The sequence below is a fragment of the Geotrypetes seraphini genome, chromosome 10, assembly GCF_902459505.1.
Source record: "Geotrypetes seraphini chromosome 10, aGeoSer1.1, whole genome shotgun sequence".
Taxonomy (NCBI): Eukaryota; Metazoa; Chordata; class Amphibia; order Gymnophiona; family Dermophiidae; genus Geotrypetes; species Geotrypetes seraphini.
Genome location: NC_047093.1, coordinates 64,624,016 through 64,641,780, shown reverse-complemented (window position 1 = coordinate 64,641,780; position 17,765 = coordinate 64,624,016). Strand labels below are relative to the sequence as shown.

General features: G+C 41.7%; 1 protein-coding gene across 3 annotated transcripts in view; it reads left to right on the top strand.

Annotated features, from left to right (window-relative positions):
• The first annotated feature begins 451 nt into the window (after positions 1-451).
• LOC117368226 (kelch-like protein 20) overlaps positions 452-17,765 on the top strand; it is a 49,671-nt gene continuing 32,357 nt past the window's right edge. For 2 of the 3 annotated variants that reach the window (XM_033961662.1, XM_033961660.1), the window contains exons 1-3: positions 452-580; positions 4,845-4,942; positions 15,675-15,858. In XM_033961662.1, coding sequence (XP_033817553.1) covers positions 558-580; positions 4,845-4,942; positions 15,675-15,858 — 305 coding nt within the window. In that variant the 5' untranslated portion in view covers positions 452-557. The remainder of the gene's footprint in view (positions 581-4,844; positions 4,943-15,674; positions 15,859-17,765) is intronic. The other variant, XM_033961661.1, reaches the window with a different exon arrangement.

The window sequence follows — 17,765 nt, the reverse complement described above, 5'->3', positions numbered from 1 at the left end:
CTGCATAAAAAAAATTAAAATTAAATTACTTGCCATTAGTTTTCAAGGACCAATTATGTCAAAGAATGATGCTTGTCTGGGCGGTTGTATCCTTACGCACACAGATGTTCATAACATTGATAGACTCTTGCGTACATGTCATCTATTCTAGTGTATACTTATGAAAGGAATTTTTGAAAGTGTAGTAAAATTCTGGAATCTCTTTGGGGCATACCACTGTGCCATGGCACACAGTTTGAGAGACACTGAGCTAAGCTGTGCATGCTTTCTCACTTTTTTTATTATTATTTTTTCTTCAATTCCTTAGACTTTGCTATTCATTCAGCATCACTTTTTTCTTAGTCTGACACCCTGTCTCACTGTGGAGGAGGCAGTGCAGCATTCCTTTTCCAAGGAATGCAAGCATCACATCTATCTCCAAAGCAAAGTGAGGCAAGGAGTCCTATTTTAGGCTTCTAAAGAGCTGTGCCATATTAGTCTGAAGCATCTTGTCTGACGCAGAGGTAGTCAGAATCCAAGTTGTCCTCTGTAACAAAGGATCTCCCTCATCTCCCAGCATGGGTGTGCAGCATGAACGGGGGTAAGTGCTGTATCAATTGTGTCTTCTTTATTGCTATAGAATCCACTTTAAAAATGCCCTGGAATGGAATGTCATATTTCTTTGGAGTGACTCAGCCGTTCCTCCTTATTCAGCATTCAAATTTCTTGTTGAAGAGAACATGATCTGAGGTGGATAAAAGGAGCTCTAAGGTTTGGCGGTCATAGCCATCCAATAGAGGACTGAAAATTCTCATTCCAAATCAGTAAGATGCCTAAAGAAAGAATGATGTATCTGATTTGGAACCTTGAGAATGGTGTTTTCTACTGGAAGATGACACTACAATAATCATCACTGGATACTTGGATCCTTGCTATAAAAATGGCTTTTTATTTTCCTTTTTGTTATGTTTGCTATACATGGGGTGTCAATCAGGCTGGGTGGGTCTGTAATGCCACATTATTATATACCCCCTCCCTCTATCAATTCTCACCCTCTTCACCTTCTGTAGTCAGGTTACCTTATAAGTCAAAGTGAGAATGTTTCTAAAAAAAAGGGAAAAGTTAGCATAAAATATAAAATCTACCCTAAATAAAAGATACTGAGTGAAAAATAAATGAAAACTTTTAAACAAATACTGGTTCTAAAAGTTTTTGTTAGTTTATTTTTACAAATCTAACAAAATGTATATATCTATATAACTTTAGAACAAGTTTCCATATAAAATCTTTCTCAAAGAATTTAGTTCTTTGAAATAATTTTTCCTCACAGGGTTCAGGTGTTCTTTTTTTTGCAGAGCCGTTGGGTACCAGGGCTTCTTTTTTGGAGATTCAGCTTCAATAAATGGAGTACTTACTCCCTAACTAAAAAAAAACACAAAGGAAGCTAAACCCTATGACACCCTGAAATTTATATTTGTTTCTTTACTTTTGACTAGCTACCCAGAGAAAAAAATGGATAATCAAAATTTCCCTAAACTTTTTCCCACCCACAATATATCTTAATCTATAGGCTTATCTCCAAGGTTATAAATCAAATGGTTATCTAAACCAAAATATTTTAGTGACAGAATTCACTCCAATTCACAACTGGTTTTTATCGTCAAATATATTTTATTGAGCACCAAGAAAAGCAACAAGAAGAAACAAGTACAGAGAAATCAATAGCTCCAAATTTTACACAAAATCCAACAATCCAACAAACCCACCCAACCCCCCCCCCACTCTCACCGATGCCAAACAAAAATAAAGAAAACAAAGAAAAAGACAAATCTCAGGGACTTCAACAGTTCAAAATGCGGCTGTGAGCCACCGGAGACAATGTGGTCCAAAAAGGCTCCCAAATTCGTTGAAAGGCCCTTCCAGGCAAGGAAGAAATGTCCTGGACTCCTCTCCGTTCCCAAGAAAGCAATGTAATCATATGACTACGCCATAAGGAATAGTCAGGAGCCTCAGATTCCATCCACTTAAGCAAAATACATTTAATAGCTATCACTGCAGTCCAACGAAGGAATGTAGAGGCTCCAGGCCGACGAGGATGGAAATGTAAGGAGACTCCAAATAACACCAAGGCTGATCTCCGAACAGTAATGTTCCAGATATCATCTACAAAAAGGAAAACAGCATCCCAAAAGGTCTGTATAGATGAACAAGACCAAAACATATGGCCAAGGCCTGCATCTGAGGTTCCACAATGCCGGCAGTCAGCAGTTAGGCAGAGCCCCGCCAAAAAAGCTCTCCGAGGAGAAACATATAGACGGAGAGTCAATTTGTAATGTTGTTCCCAAAAAAGTGCATATTTACTATAATGGCTGTCAACATAACATCGTCAGAGAATGCAATATTTAAATCTCTCTCCCAAGCATCCCGCAAGCGGAGACAATCAAGCATAGGGGATTCGTCTTTCAGATGTCTATGGTAAAATTTCAAGGGGACAGGCTGTTGAGAACCAAAGGTAAAGGCCTCCATCAACAATTCCCGACAGGAGGCCGAAAGATGAGTACTCAACAATGAGGAGATGTAATGGCGAATCTAAAGGTAGGCATAGACATCCGTGCAAGGAAGAGAAAATTCCTCACAAAGCTGGTCAAAAGGTTTGATCAGACCCTCATCATCAACCAGATGAAGCAAAAAACGAATCCCCTTTGCTTCCCAACGTACAAAGCTAGCATTGTCAACCCCAGGAGAAAAATGGGTATTATAACGTAAGGGTAAAAAGGGAGAAACAGTAGAACTAAGTGAATGAAACCTGCAAACCCAGTGCCAGGCCCTACGAAGGGGGCAATGTAGCAACGCACTGGGCGCAGATTCCCATTTGGAAAGCAAAGGAGAGTGAAGAAACGCACTAAAGTGGGTAGAGGTAAAGCAAGAAAGTTCCAAGGAGGTGTTAGTAAAAGTGGAGGTGCCACTAAAAAGGTCATTAATGTGACGCATGCCACAAGCAATCGTTAAGAAACAAAGATTCGACAACCCCAAACCACCCTTATACCAAGGGGAGGCTGCTCTCTTATAGGGAAGGCGAGCCCTCTTGCCCATCCAGAGGAACCGTTGCACCACTCGCTCAAGACACTTTTCATCAGAAGGAGATAAATAAAGAGGAAGAACCTGAAAAACATACAGCCACTGGGGCACAACAAGCATATTATAAAGACTCGCCCTGCCCAACAAAGAAAGAGGAAGACCCCGCCACAATTGCAGCCGAGTCCCAAACATAGAAAACAATGAACCAACGGGAAGGGGTAAAACGCGGACCTCATGGACCTGACGGACCTCGCAGATCTAAACCCATATGGCCTTAAAAATCTGAGGTCCGTGTCGGTTCAGTGTCCGTGCCGCTTGTAGCTTCTGTCGCTGACAGACCTTGATGAGATTTTAGCGCTGACGGATTCGTCTCAGCATAGGGAGGGAAAAGTGTTAGGATCTGTCAGCGCTAAAATCTCTTCGAGGTCTGTCAGAGCCAAGAGAGCGGGGACATAGGTTTTGGACGTGCGTTATGGAAAAGAAGTCTCCAAACTCCAGCACTAGTCTCTGGCTCTGACAGACCTCGAAGAGATTTTAGCGCTGATGGATCCTAACACTTTTCCCTCCCTATGCTGAGACGGATCCGTCAGCGCTAAAATCTCATCAAGGTCTGTCAGCGACAGAAACTACAAGCGGCACGGACACCGGACCGACACGGACCTCAGATTTTTAAGGCCATACGGGTTTAGATCCGCGAGGTCCGCGTTTTACCCCTTCCCCCTCAGCACTATTTCTTACAACGTCAAAAAGATACTTTCTATCCTGTTTCTTAATGTTAACCAGGACAAAATTAATTTAACTGCTACTACATTCCATTTAAATACAAGAGCTCTGCACCTCAACACAAAAGTGATAGAAAATCACTGTATGACATAACCAAACACAGCCCTTGCCACAAAAATAGGCCAGACTTGAACTTAATTAACATTAGCCAAAAATCCACTATAAAATTTTTTTAAAAAAATCTTTTTCTATTCTCAGGCAACCAAGACCAACCTGTCTTCCAGACTGATAACCACCCAACTGCTCTCCCTGGCAGTTTTAGAATTCTCCCCAGCACTACTGACTTTTACATGAGGTCATCAGACCTGTTGCAGACATCAGCAGTCTAGAATTCCAACAATCAGTCATGCAAACACATTATCTTTGCTGGATAACAACAAAAAAACCTTTTAACTTTAAAATATTAGAGGAAAAAACCTCTGTCAGGTCTCTCCTGCCCTGAGTCAACTATAACATATTTATTTTGTAACCCATGGTTACATTTAGATCAATACTCTGCTCTGGAAAAAAATGTTAGAAAGGTTTAAAGAAAGGGCAATCCTTTAAAGCAGAAATCTCTAGAAAGTAGAATTCTTCCTTCCCTATTTTTTTAAATCATATGTTTTAATTTAAGTTACCAATGACATGTGAACTTGCAGTACTACTGCTGCTACTACTACACAAAACCAGATTAAAAATTCTAGTTACTGTGGTGCTGGTTTGAATTTGGACTGGATTTCTACTGTAATTGTGTTAAAACTTATTGCAAAATTTAAAAAGATCTCATCATAACCCCCCCTCATACACACACATTTTTTTTTTTACAAAACCACAGAAGCAGTTTTTAGCATAGGCAAGCGGTCTATGCTCTATGAGCATCAGGAGCAGCGCAGAGTATTTAGCTCCAGCCTAGGCTAAAAAACGCTTTCATGATTTTGTAAAAGGGGGAGGAGTGCCGTGAGATAAAGCTAGTCAGGGCCTGTGTGCTTTGAGTGTTGGAGATGTGAAAATCCATACTCTTGTAGGGAGCAGCTGGCTTTGGAGAAGAAACCTCTGATCAGGACGCTACCAGTAGGACCTGCAGGCACCAGGAATGCGCAAAATGTGGATCTGTTGTTTGCTGGTAGGTGAAATGATCAAAATTAATACTTTTTGAGTTCTTGCTTATTTCATAGATTTCTGAATTGCCTAGCTAGAAAACCTCTAGGTCAGGAGATGATACGCCATCTTTAACCTGAACAAAATTCTGCAGAACATTAGAGTTTTCTATAATTTACTATATTAAACAGTCTTCACTGGCTTAGATAGTTTTCTTTCAGATTTAAATCACAGCTTCAAGTGGGGAGGAGGAAGAAAAAGCAGTGGACACAATAGCAGCCAAGAAAAAAATTAGTGAGGGCAGGATGCACAAAACTCCAGCAACCTGGTAAAAAAACAAAAACAAAAAACCTGAGGTGCTGCTAAACGACCAAAGCTAAATGGGGCATTTCGGGAGGCGTGTAAAGGGCAGGAGTTGGGTGGGACTTGGGCTGGCTTAGATTTAGTCGTACAGCATGTATAACCAAAAGTTTTACAACAGAGCCTAGACGGAACTTGGACGTTGTGACTTAGACCATGTAAAACATGGTCTAAGTCACAAAAACCCACCTAAAGTCACCAGATAAGCACTGCAAACACATAAAACAGACCCCCCACACACTACCCCAGAACCCCCCCACTCCCATAAAAATTTTAATCATCACTTTAAAATTCTGCCTCCAGACCATCATCACCTGGCCGCCTGGCATAGGAAAGCCTAGTCGTGCTGCACAGAGGCGTCTTAAACCATCTTGGGGATGGGTTAGGGACCCAAAGAGAGATGGATCCATGCCCATAAGCCCCTGTAATCACTGCATTGATATCGAAACATGTGCACTCCCCTATACACCCCCAAAACCCTTTTGTACTGGCATATAAGTGGCTCCTGCAGCCATAAGGGCTATTGGGGTGGTAGATAAGTGGGTCTAGGGGATTCTGGAGGTGGTTTGGGGGCTCACCGTAACCTATAAGGGGTTGGAGGAGTTGCCGTACAGTGAAAGATTAGAGAAACTGGGCCTCTTCTCTCTCAAACAGAGGAGATTGAGAGGGGACATGATCGAAACATTCAAGGTACTGAAGGGGATAGACTTAGTAGATAAGGACAGGTTGTTCACCCTCTCCAAGGTAGGGAGAACAAGAGGGCACTCTCTAAAGTTGAAAGGGGATAGATTCCGTACAAACGTAAGGAAGTTCTTCTTCACCCAGAGAGTGGTAGAAAGCTGGAACGCTCTTCCAGAGGCTGTTATAGGGGAAAACACCTTCCAAGGATTCAAGACAAAGTTAGACAAGTTTCTGCTGAACAAGAACGTGCGCTGGTAGGGCTAGTCTCAGTTAGAGTGCTGATCTTAGACCAGAGGGCCGCCGTGTGAGCGGACTGCTGGGCATGATGGACCACTGGTCTGACTCAGCAGTGGCAATTCTTATGTTCTTATGTAGGGAGGAGAAGCCATGGCACCCTTTTTGTGAAGTTCACAGCAGTGCCCTGTAAGTTACCCCACTATTTAGGTGCCATGTCTGGGTGTTCAGTCCATCACTTTGTAGACCCTTCCCACATCCAATAGGGCTTGTTCTAGGTGTTTTGGACTTCGACGGAAAGTTGGACGAAAATGTGGTATAAAGATGGACGATTCAGTGGCTTGGACGATCAGATCGGCAGGACGTATAATTAGAAGATTTTCGAAACGGAAAAAAAGTTGGACTTATCTTTTGAAAATGTGTCTTAAGCTCTTTTTAACTTTGGACGACTTGCGAGATGGATGTAAACGGACTTAGACGTCCCTTTCGATTATGCCCCTCCATGCGGTTTACAAAATTACATGCATACATATTAAAAATACTAAAACATGTTTTGACAGAACAAACACAATAAAACATTAACTAACATTATCATTATTAAAACCTTTTTTCAAACTCATCCAACAAGATGGAAAGCTATTTTGGTTTTACAGGGCATGCTCAGTACAAATAGTATGCAAATCATATGCATGCTATTTGTGTTGAGTAGCCTGGAAAAAAAAGGGAGGAACTGTGCCTGGTGCCTGCTCACATGAGAACCCTTTTGATTATCAGAGTCTGAGCCGCCTTACAAGTAAGACTGACTACAAACAATCTTACTTCCACAGCAAACTTTTGAGCATCTTCCCCAGTGATAAGGCCACAATCAATGGCTGAGCTGGGATTAGATCAGAGGCAAAAAGTCAGGTCAAAGAAACATCCTTTTTCGAAACAGCTAGATATCCAATTTTTTTTTCCCCCCCAAAACCACCTATTTAGATGTCTTGGCCATCAGGATGTTCAGCCTTAGGTCACCTAACTTTTTTGGCCATTTTCAAACATAAAAGTGTCCAAATTCAAAATGTCCAAATCCAGACCATTTGGATGTGGGAGGGGCTGGCATTGTAATGGACTGGCCACACAGACATGCCAACAGAATAGTGGGGCACCTTAGAGGGCATTGCTGTGAACTTCACATAAACCCCTCTATAATGCATGGTGAGCTCTCCAGAACTCCCCCCCCCCAACCTATTATACCCACTTGTCTACCACCCCAATAACCTTTATGGCTGCAGGTGCCTATATGGCAGTATACTAGGATTTTGATAGGCTCACCCTTTCCAGAGTAAATGTAGTGGTTAGAGTGGCTTTTGGGCCTGGGTCCATCTCTCTATGGTTCACTAGCTCACCCACCAGGCTACTTAAGACACCTGTGTGATGCTCTACAAGGATTTCCCATACCAGGTGCTGCTGTTCTAAACACAGATATGTACTGTTTCATTCAGATGTTTGGGGAGTTGGAGGGGGTCAGTGATCACTGGGGGAGTGGGTGGGAGGTCATTACTTAATATATCCAGTGGTTATCTTGTCAGTTGGGTACCATTTTAGCACTTAGATGCTTTTAAAAGAGGTCTAGCTCCAGATGTTTAAGTTCCGTCCTGAATGTCCTGGGAAAGGTTCGATTATCACCGCAAGAAGTCTCAGAAGCACATCCAAAGCACACCTTCAACATGCCCCCTTGAACTTTGGACACACAATGGCAGGAAGCCTAGCATGATGTCCAGAAAGTCAGTTTTGGAAAATTGGCACTTGGACATCTTGGTGAGAAAAATGTCCCAAGTGCCTCTTTAGGTTTGGACATCTTTGTGTTTTGAAAATGAGCCCCATAATCTTTACAAAAAGAAACAAATAATCAGGACAAATTCAGCACTCAATTTTATATGCCTTCCATTAAATGCTCAGCAAATTGGCTAATCAACAGTATTAAAAAATCCCTCTTAAATAGCCTAGTTTTAACATTATGCTAATTTATAAACCATATTTATTCATTTTTGGCAATTAAATGAAATGTAGGTGCTTTCTGCTTTTAATATTATTATGAATGTGTTCAAATTCTTGAGGTACAGTTCATAAAAATCTTTAAAACAGTCTGGCGCTATTTAACTGTCCTGGAATGGCTCCTGGCCTGTTAAATAGCGTTTGGTCGCCTAACTGCTAATATTCCATGAGAGAAAGCCAGCTTTCTCCTACTGAATAATAGCAGTCAGTGGCTTAAACTTGGCTGGCTATATCATGCGATAGCCACCAATTTTAAGCGTTGACTGGTCAAATTTAGTGGCCAAATCAGGCCACGCAAAAAGCAGGGCTGCTATAACTTAGCCGGCCAGTGCTTAACATTGACGTTTATGGCTAAGTTTGAGCTAGCCAAAGACAGATGGGATATTCAATACCGGTCACCAGTAATGGCCCAGCATTGAATATTGACAGTCAGTGCCGACTGGGAATTAGCTGGCCTCTCTCCTGCGGTCTTAATATCACCCCACCCCCCATGTTTAATTTCTACCCATCCTTCCCACAAGCAAACTGATTTCCAGTAGCTCTTCTGAAAACAGCACTTTCCATTTTCACTGTCACATAGAAACAAAGCCAGCAGTGATTGAGGCCAGCAGCGTGACGGATTTTAAGAGGAAATGGGATATTCACGTGGGATCTCTAGGGGAGTGAACTCTGGGGAGCGGATAATTGGAATGGGCAGACTTGGTGGGCTATAGCCCTTTTCTGCCGTCATTTTCTATGTTTCTATGTTTCTAAAGCTTGTTATGCAACGGATGGAGTCTGTATAACGGAGCATTTCATAAGGAATATTTCTCCGTGGTTTGATAAACTGAATGCTGTTGGAAAAATTTTCCCTTTGGGACTGTATGTTCAGATAAGTCAACTTTCACATATTGCCTTTTTCAAATATATGAAACAAAAATTACTTAAGGGATGAGGCTGTGATGAAATGGCTTTCACAAAGAGTTGATGCTTGTGTTTGAGCTGTGTGAGTAAGTGGTTCTATATTTTTGAGCCTCTATAATCCTATTTCTATGAATGAGTATCATATTTATAGCCTAATGGTTCATGAAGTGGACTGAGAACCTGGTGAACTGGGTTCAGTTCCCACTGCAGCTTCTTATGACGCTAGGCAAATCACGTGAACTTTCTATTGCCCCAGGTACAAAACTTAGATTGTGAGCCCATTTGGAACAGAAAAAAGTCCCTGCATATAGTATATGTAAACTGCTTTGATTGTACCCACAAGAAAGAGGATTTATCAAGTCCCTATCCCTTTACATAGAAACAGAAAACATGACAGCAGACTTGGCCCTATCCACTCTGCCCATCAACACCATCTGCTCACTTCTAGAATTCCTCCCTCTTCCTTAGAGATCCTTAGTCTAGTCCAATGATTTCAGATAATGTCCTGGCCTCTGGGAATAATAATAATAATAACAGCTTATATACCGCAATACCGTGAAGTTCTATGCGGGTTTACAAAAGATTAAGCAAAGGTACAAATTGACTGACTTCAAGTGATTCTATGTATCCATCATCCTTTCCATACAGAAATATTTCCTTTAATTGCTCCTGAGTCTATCCCTTTTCACCTCCATCCTATGTCCCCTTGTTCCAGAATTTCCTTTTAATTGAAAGAGACCTACCTTCTCTGCATTTATACCACAAAGGTATTTAAATGCAACTAGTGTAGTGACAATTAAACCAAAAATTCAAAAAATGTCACTCACCAGCAATGGGTTACCACAATAAGATCTAACATTAAGATATAAAACAGGTGTAGAAAAAGCCTCAAAAACTTATATCAAGCAGCAATCTTTGATGATTTTCAGCTGGCATTCTTATTGTCATCGGCAAAAAACTGGGATCCGGAAGGTTCGCCCCCCACATTTCGCCCCCAGCAATTCGCCCCTCACATTTCGCCCCCCACATTTCGCCCCCAGACACATTTCGCCCCCACACATTTCGCCCCCACACATTTTGCCCCCCGGATGTTTTGCCCCCACACATTTCGCCCCCGCACATTTCGCCCCTGAGCGTTGGATTATGACCCCCATCTTCTTTCTTCCTCCCTCCCCCCTCCCACCCAACGCGGGACCCTGTGGCACCATCAGCTCTTACTCCCTCTAACGCCGGCCCTGCAGCTCCGGACTTCCCCACACCTCAGGCCGAGGTAGCGTTGGATTATGACCCCCATCTTCTTTCTTCCTCCCTCCCCCCCCCAACGCGGGACCCTGTGGCACCATCAGCTCTTACTCCCTCTAACGCCGGCCCTGCAGCTCCGGACTTCCCCACACCTCAGGCCGAGGTAGCGTTGGATTATGACCCCCATCTTCTTTCTTCCTCCCTCCCCCCCCCAACGCGGGACCCTGTGGCACCATCAGCTCTTACTCCCTCTAACGCCGGCCCTGCAGCTCCGGACTTCCCCACACCTGCTCTCCCCCCCCCCCCCCGATCACTATTATTTTAAATGTTATGGCAGCCACGGCGCTGTATCCATCGGAGGAGACTTCTAACCTCGGCCTGCCCCGGAACTCTTCCTGCAACAGCAACTTCATGGCCGAGGTTAGAAGTCTCCTCCGATGGATACAGCGCCGTGGCTGCCATAACATTTAAAATAATAGTGATCGGGGGGGGGGGGGAGAGAGCAGGTGTGGGGAAGTCCGGAGCTGCAGGGCCGACATTAGAGGCAGTGAGAACAGCCAGCTGTGCACTTTGAATTTGTAGCCTGCCGTCGTGTCGGCAAAGAAATCGCCTGCGAGAGGAATAGTCTGACACTCAGGGGCGAAATGTGCGGGGGCGAAATGTGTGGGGGCGAAACATCCGGGGGGCGAAATGTGCAGGGGCGAAATGTGTGGGGGCGAAACATCCGGGGGGCGAAATGTGCGGGGGCGAAATGTGAGGGGCGAATTGCTGGGGGCGAAATGTGGGGGGCGAAACTTCCGTGAACCCAAAAAACTCACACCCGTATAATGTTGAAAGATCTAAAGAGGGAACAACCTACAACTGTGCAAAGTAATCAAAAAATTTTAAAGTTTTCAAAACATTTAATACTTTTTTAGCGTTTTTGTCGTTTTTATAAAATTTTGTAAAGGATAAACAAATTATCAAGCTTCAAAGTATAACAAGCTGAAAAAAGCAGAAGCAACAACTACTTAGCTCTGGCTCCAGAGAACTCTAAACGCTAAAATGCTAAAATGCTAGAACGCTAAAAAAGTATTAAGTTTATTGAGTTTCAAGTTTATTGATTTTTGATATCCCGATCATAAAACAAATATCTGACCGGTTTACAATTTAAAAAAAACAAGAAATTAATAAGAAGGAAAGTTAGAACTAGTTAATAGTGTATTGAAAAAATTAATAAAAACACATTAAACATATACTGACAAACGTGACTGTGAGGAAAGTTGGGAAGGAGGGAAAAAGTTACATAATATTTGAGGAAATGAGATAGGGGGAAGGGATAGAACATGGAGGAGAAGGGTGCATGGTATAAATGATGTGCGCTGAAATGAAAAAGAAATTTTTGAAAAGGATGAGTAGATAAGTGGATATAAAAGATTAGGATTTATTGAAGGCATCCTTGAATAGGAAAGTTTTAAGATTAGTTTTAAATTTAGGTAAATCAGTTTCGTCTCGAAGAGATTGAAGGAGAGAATTCCATAGTGTAGGGGCTGTTATAGCAAAATTTGTTTTCCTGGTATAGTAAGATTCTTTTATGGAGGGAATGAAGAGGAGTTTTTGGTCAGCAGATCGTAAGGTACGGGGAGAACTTTGGGGTATTAGTAATTTGTCCAGGAATAAAGGTAGATGTGAAAGTTTGATTTTAAAAGAAAGCAGTAAAATTTTATAAGTTATTAAAATGTTTTGAAAACTTTATCAAAAACTCATCAAAGATTGCTGCGTGATATACGTTTTTGAGGCTTTTTCTCCACTGATGATCCAGCATATGCAGATTTCTCTCATGCATATAGACTATATCAATACCTCTCTCTCCTGCCCCTATAAACCAGTCTAGATATGGCATGCATGCATCTAACATCTCACTGTAAATCTTCCTGCCCCACTGGGAAGCTTTTCTGACTGGATCCTGTGAATTGGACACAGTTTCTGTAGAGGTGAGGAGTAGCCCAGTGATATAACTGCTACCTCAGGGTCCTGAAGTTATAGGATCGATTTGCCAGCACTGTTCCTTATGACTCTGGGCAAGTCATTCAATCTTTTATTGTCCCAGATATAAAAATAAGTACTTTATATATATAAACCACTTTGAATATGTAACCACTGAAAAGCAATATACAAGTCCCATTCCCTTTCTCCACCCCCCCCCCCCACCTCCCTGTTTTCTGGTGAGAAGTAACTATTTTTGAAATTAGTTGTAGATCCCTTCCATGTTGAATCAAAGAAATTCAGTGTGAGGCTTGGCAACTCAGTGAGACAGCACCTAGGGCTGCTTCTATTACGGCTGACGATAGATAACATTCTATAATTCCTTACATATATTGTAAGTTGCCTTGAACCTAATTAGGCATAATGTGACTCAGAAATACTGGATTAGATTACATGGTAACATAGTAGATGACAGCAGATAAAGACCTGAATGGTCCATCCAGTCTGCCCAATCTGATTCAATTTAATTTTTTTTCTTCTTCTTAGCTATTTCTGGGCAAGAATCCAAAGCTCTGCCCGGTACTGTGCTTAGGTTCCAACTGCTGAAGTAGATTTTATTACTGACCAAATAAAGGAGAGCTGAGGGAGAGAAAGTTCTTTGCCTCCAACATCCTGAAGCAGCAGTGATTACCCCCAGCCCCTGTGTCAATGTTCTTCATTATGTGGAATGCAGTATGGACTCCTTTTCGGATGTGGAAAGCTAACCTAAAACAAGACTCTATATGTTGGAATTGTATGAAAGATGCCGGAACTCTTGATCATATGCTTTTCCATTGTACTCCAGTTCGTTCCTTCTGGACTCGCATTTGGGACACCATAAAACATATTACTAACTGTTCAGAAGAAATTTCTTTGGACATTATAATTCTTCGATCTCAACACCCCTGCTTTGCTCAATCGAATTGTCCTCCTAAACTCATTGATACCATGTTTGTGACTGCCCTTATGCACATCTTGAAAAATTGGAAGACTTCTTCGTTACTAGATTGTACTTTTTGGTGGAACTCTTTGAGCATGTATCATAAATTTGAATCATATGCATATGAAAATAAAAATATAGCTCGACTTTCCACAAACTTGGTGCGATGTAAATCACCTTGGAGATTCTTGGACTCCTATGTTCGTTCTGTTTCATAGACACTCCTGTCTTCTTCTTCTTTATCTTTATCTTCCTCTTCTTCTTCATCTACTTCTTCTTCTTCTCTCTTCTCTCTATTTTTCTCTCTTATTCTTTCGTAAGCAGTTCCAATACTCTGGATTTTTTAGAATGTTTTGATTCTTCTATTGTAGACTGTAGCTGAATATGTGACATACTAAGCGTTTTTTTGTCTTGATGTCTTGTATTTGGACTGCTTCTTGTATTTTTCAATAAAACTCAATAAAAATATTGAACTAAGGAACTGGGACTTGTATACTGCCTTTTTTACATATAGATATTTCAAGCATTTTCCCTATATGTCCCAGTGGGCTCACAATCTATCTGTCTCGGTGGGTTTACAATTTATCTAGATAACCAATGTGCTCCAGAAGGTAACTCATTCTTACTTCCTTAAATACCTTTATAAGGTGTTCTCTTTATGGTATATAACTCAAACCCTTTGCAGGGCCACATTTTGGATTTGTAGGTTCTTGGAGGGCCTCAGAAAAAATAGTTAATGTCTTATTAAAGAAATGACAATTTTGCATGAAGTAAAACTCTTTATAGTTTATAAATCTTTCCTTTTGGCTAAGTCTTAATAATAATATTGTAATTTATAAAGAGACATATGATCAAGAAACTGTTTATTTTACTTTTATGATTATGATAAACATACCGAGGGTCTCAAAATAGTACCTGGCAGGCTGCATGTGGCCCCTGGGCCGCGAGTTTGAGACCACTGGTATATATATACCGTGGAACACTTTAAATGATGTCTGTGCAATTTATCTGTACATGTACAGAAACTTTCTCATGTAACTTATGTTTGTGCATGTATATTTTAAATGACATGAACATTAAGCATTGTGAGACTAGGAGACATGAATTTTGCTCCACCTATCCTCTCCCTGGAGCTTTATGATTCCATCCCACCCTTCTCTCTTGCCAGGCTTCTATTCCTTAACTTCTGCCCCCACAGACCTCAGTGCCCCCCAGAAGGCAGTGAGAATGAAGACTACACTTCTCCCTCCATATTCACTGTGATAACAGAACCGCAAATAAAGCGAGAATGCAAAAACGGTAACACGATTGTTATGGGAGACTTCAACTATCCCGGGATAGACTGGAGTCTTGGAAACTCACAATGCTCTAGGGAGACTGGATTTCTAAAGGCTATACAGGACAGCTTCATGGAGCAGCTTGTCAGAGAACCGCATGGTTAGAAGCGCAAAAAGAGAATATGAAGAGAGGCTAGCCAGGGAAGCACGAAATTTCAAACCGTTCTTCAGATATGTTAAAGGGAAGCAGCCGGCAAGGGAGGAGGTGGGACCGCTGGATGACGGAGATAGGAAAGGAGTGGTGAAGGAGGAAATGCTTCTCGAACTGGTGCTGTCGTGTGATTGACATATGATCGGCCGAAGCTTTTAAAGCAGCTGCCGACAATGGCGCAGGTTAGAGAATCTGGGCCAAAATGGCTGAATTTAGGTTTGAGAGTTTTCTTTCTGCAAAAAACATGGAGACTATAGCGTGTTTTTATTTATGAAATGGCCAGGCAGTCCTGCTTTTCTGACAGGAACAGCAACTACATGATTAAAGATTCAATGGGTGAGGAATGGATCAATGTGTCCCTGAGGTCTTGGTCACTTTAAAACCCAGTTGGTGGTTTTTAAAATCCTTTTTGTGTCCCACATATGTGTTGTTTTGGTATTCATGTGCTGTTCCCATGTGTAAACTGTAGTCATTTTGTCATTTACCTTTCCTTCTTTTAAAAAAAACTATCTTATGTTTTCACTGTTGCTTTCTGTGTACAGCATTTACTTGGGATTGTAAAGCTATCTTGGGTTTTGAATAGTTGTACAAATGCTAATAATAAATAAATAAAAACTAACAGCATTTTGAAATATGGAAAACCGTTAGTCAGCTGGAAGGGCCTCCCTATTCCCCAGCTGAGGGATAGGCAGAAGCAAGGGAAATTGTCCATGATGGGACCCCGTCACACAGACTTTGCCACAGATGCAAAACAGAAACATCAGAACTCCCCCAGGTTTCAGACAGTGATAGAAAAGATGAGAAATCAATGTTTGTGAGAAGCTGGTGTGTGTAGAGTGTTTGATCTTCTTCTCTTTTCTTGTGCTAGTAGGGGGATGGAACGCCAGTGGTGATGTTAGCTGTGTGGAGTGCTATAATCCTCTTCTCCATGGATGGAAGGTGAACAGCCCTGTGCCCATGAAACGCTGTGGGCTCGGAGTGACTACTCTGAATAACTTCATTTATGTGGTCGGTGGCTTTGATGGCATCCTGCACCTGAGTAGTGTGATAAGGTAGGATGGCCTAAGGCAGCTACCATACCATTTACAAAAATAGATGCATTTGTCATAAAGGCAACATGGTTATCTGCTAAGAAGTTGCTGCAGTTTTTACTATTAAAGACAATCTGCAGGGCTGACACGGAATGGACACTCAGCCTTGTTCTGATTATGATGGAGAGGAACCCAAGTGCACAGTAGATCTGCCATTTTTTCATCAGGTCTTCTCAGAACTATTTTTTCTTTCAGAGCATGCTCATTTAAAAAAGCAAACAAAAACATAAAGCCACCAACCAGGGCAAACTGTAGCACAGATTATAGGATCACTTATTAGTGCCATGGTAACATATATCCAATACCAAAGGCTGCTGTTTCCAAGTGCTTACAATCCAAGTGGGTACCTAAGATTGCAGGAGATAAAGAGACACGTTGTCAATATGATGTCTAAATCCAAGTTTAGAAATTTTGTGTAAAACATCCAAAAACTAGTAGTGGACATGACCATTTTCAAAACAGGAAAATGTTTATCTTTTTGTTTCAAATATGACCATTTCTGAGATATGTTTGTCTTCAGTACATCTATCTTTTTTGAACCGTTAACTCCCCCCCCACACCAAATTCATCCATTGGGACATAGGAGGAGCCAGAATTCATAGTAGACTGGATATACAGCCATCTCAGCAGAACAGTGGGGTACTCCAGGGGGCTCTACATAAAAGGTCACAGGTACACATCTCACCATAACCCCCTTACATTGTATGGTGAGCCCTTCAAAACCTACTGTACTCAACTGTATACCACCCCAGTAGTCCTTATGCCTGCAGGAGTCACATGTTGGTATAGTAGGTTATAGGTAGGTTTTGGAGGGCTCACACTTTCCACCACAAGTGGGAACAGTACAGTTTAGGGGGTGAAGAACTTATGTGCACAACAGAAGAACGGGACTGGGGTATGATTATATGTGATGATCTTAAAGTAGCTAAACAGGTTGAAAAGGTGATGGCAAAAACTAAAAGGATGCTAGAGTGCATAGGGAGAGGTATGGCCAGTAGGAAAAAGGAGGCATTGATGCCCCTGTATAAGACTTTGGTGAGACCTCATTTAGAATATTGTGTACAATTCTGGAGACCACACCTTCAAAAAGATATAAAAAAGATGGAGTCGGTTCAGAGGAAGGCTACTACAATGGTGCATGATCTTAGTCATAAGGCATATGGAACAGATTTAAAGATCTCAATATGTATGCTTGGAGGAAAGTTGGGAATGGGGAGATATGATAGAGATGTTTAAATACCTAAGTGGCGTAAATGCGCATGACTCAAGTCTCTTTCATTTGAAAGGAAGCTCTGGAATGAGAGTGCATAGGATAAAGTGATAGGCTCAGGAGTAATCTAAGGAAATACTTTTTTAGAGAAAGGGTGGTAAGTATGTGAAACAGTCTCCCGGAAGAGGTGGTGGAGATGGAGACTGTGTCTAAATTCAAGACAGCTTGGGATAGGCACGTGGGGTCTCTTAGAAAGAGAAAGAGATAATGGTTTCTGCGGATGGACAGACTGGATGGGCTATTTGGCCTTTATCTGCCATCGTGTTTCTATGTTTCTAAGTGTACTGGTTAGAGTGGAATTTTGAGCTAACCACTAGGCTACTCCAGAGACTTACTTGCTGCTTTAATAGAACTGGTCATAACATCAGAAGTTGTCATACAGGTTGGTAGGTACTGTTTCATTCATATCTTTAGGGAATGGGATAGGGCCATTAACCACTGGGGGAGTAAGGGGGACATGCCTTCATGCTTCCCATAGTCATCTGGTTAGTTTGGCTATCTTTTTGGCACTTATTCATAATTGAAACAAGTCTAGCCTCAAATGTCCAAGTTATTGCACTATTCCATTATTGCAGAAAAATGGCCAAATCATAAGTAC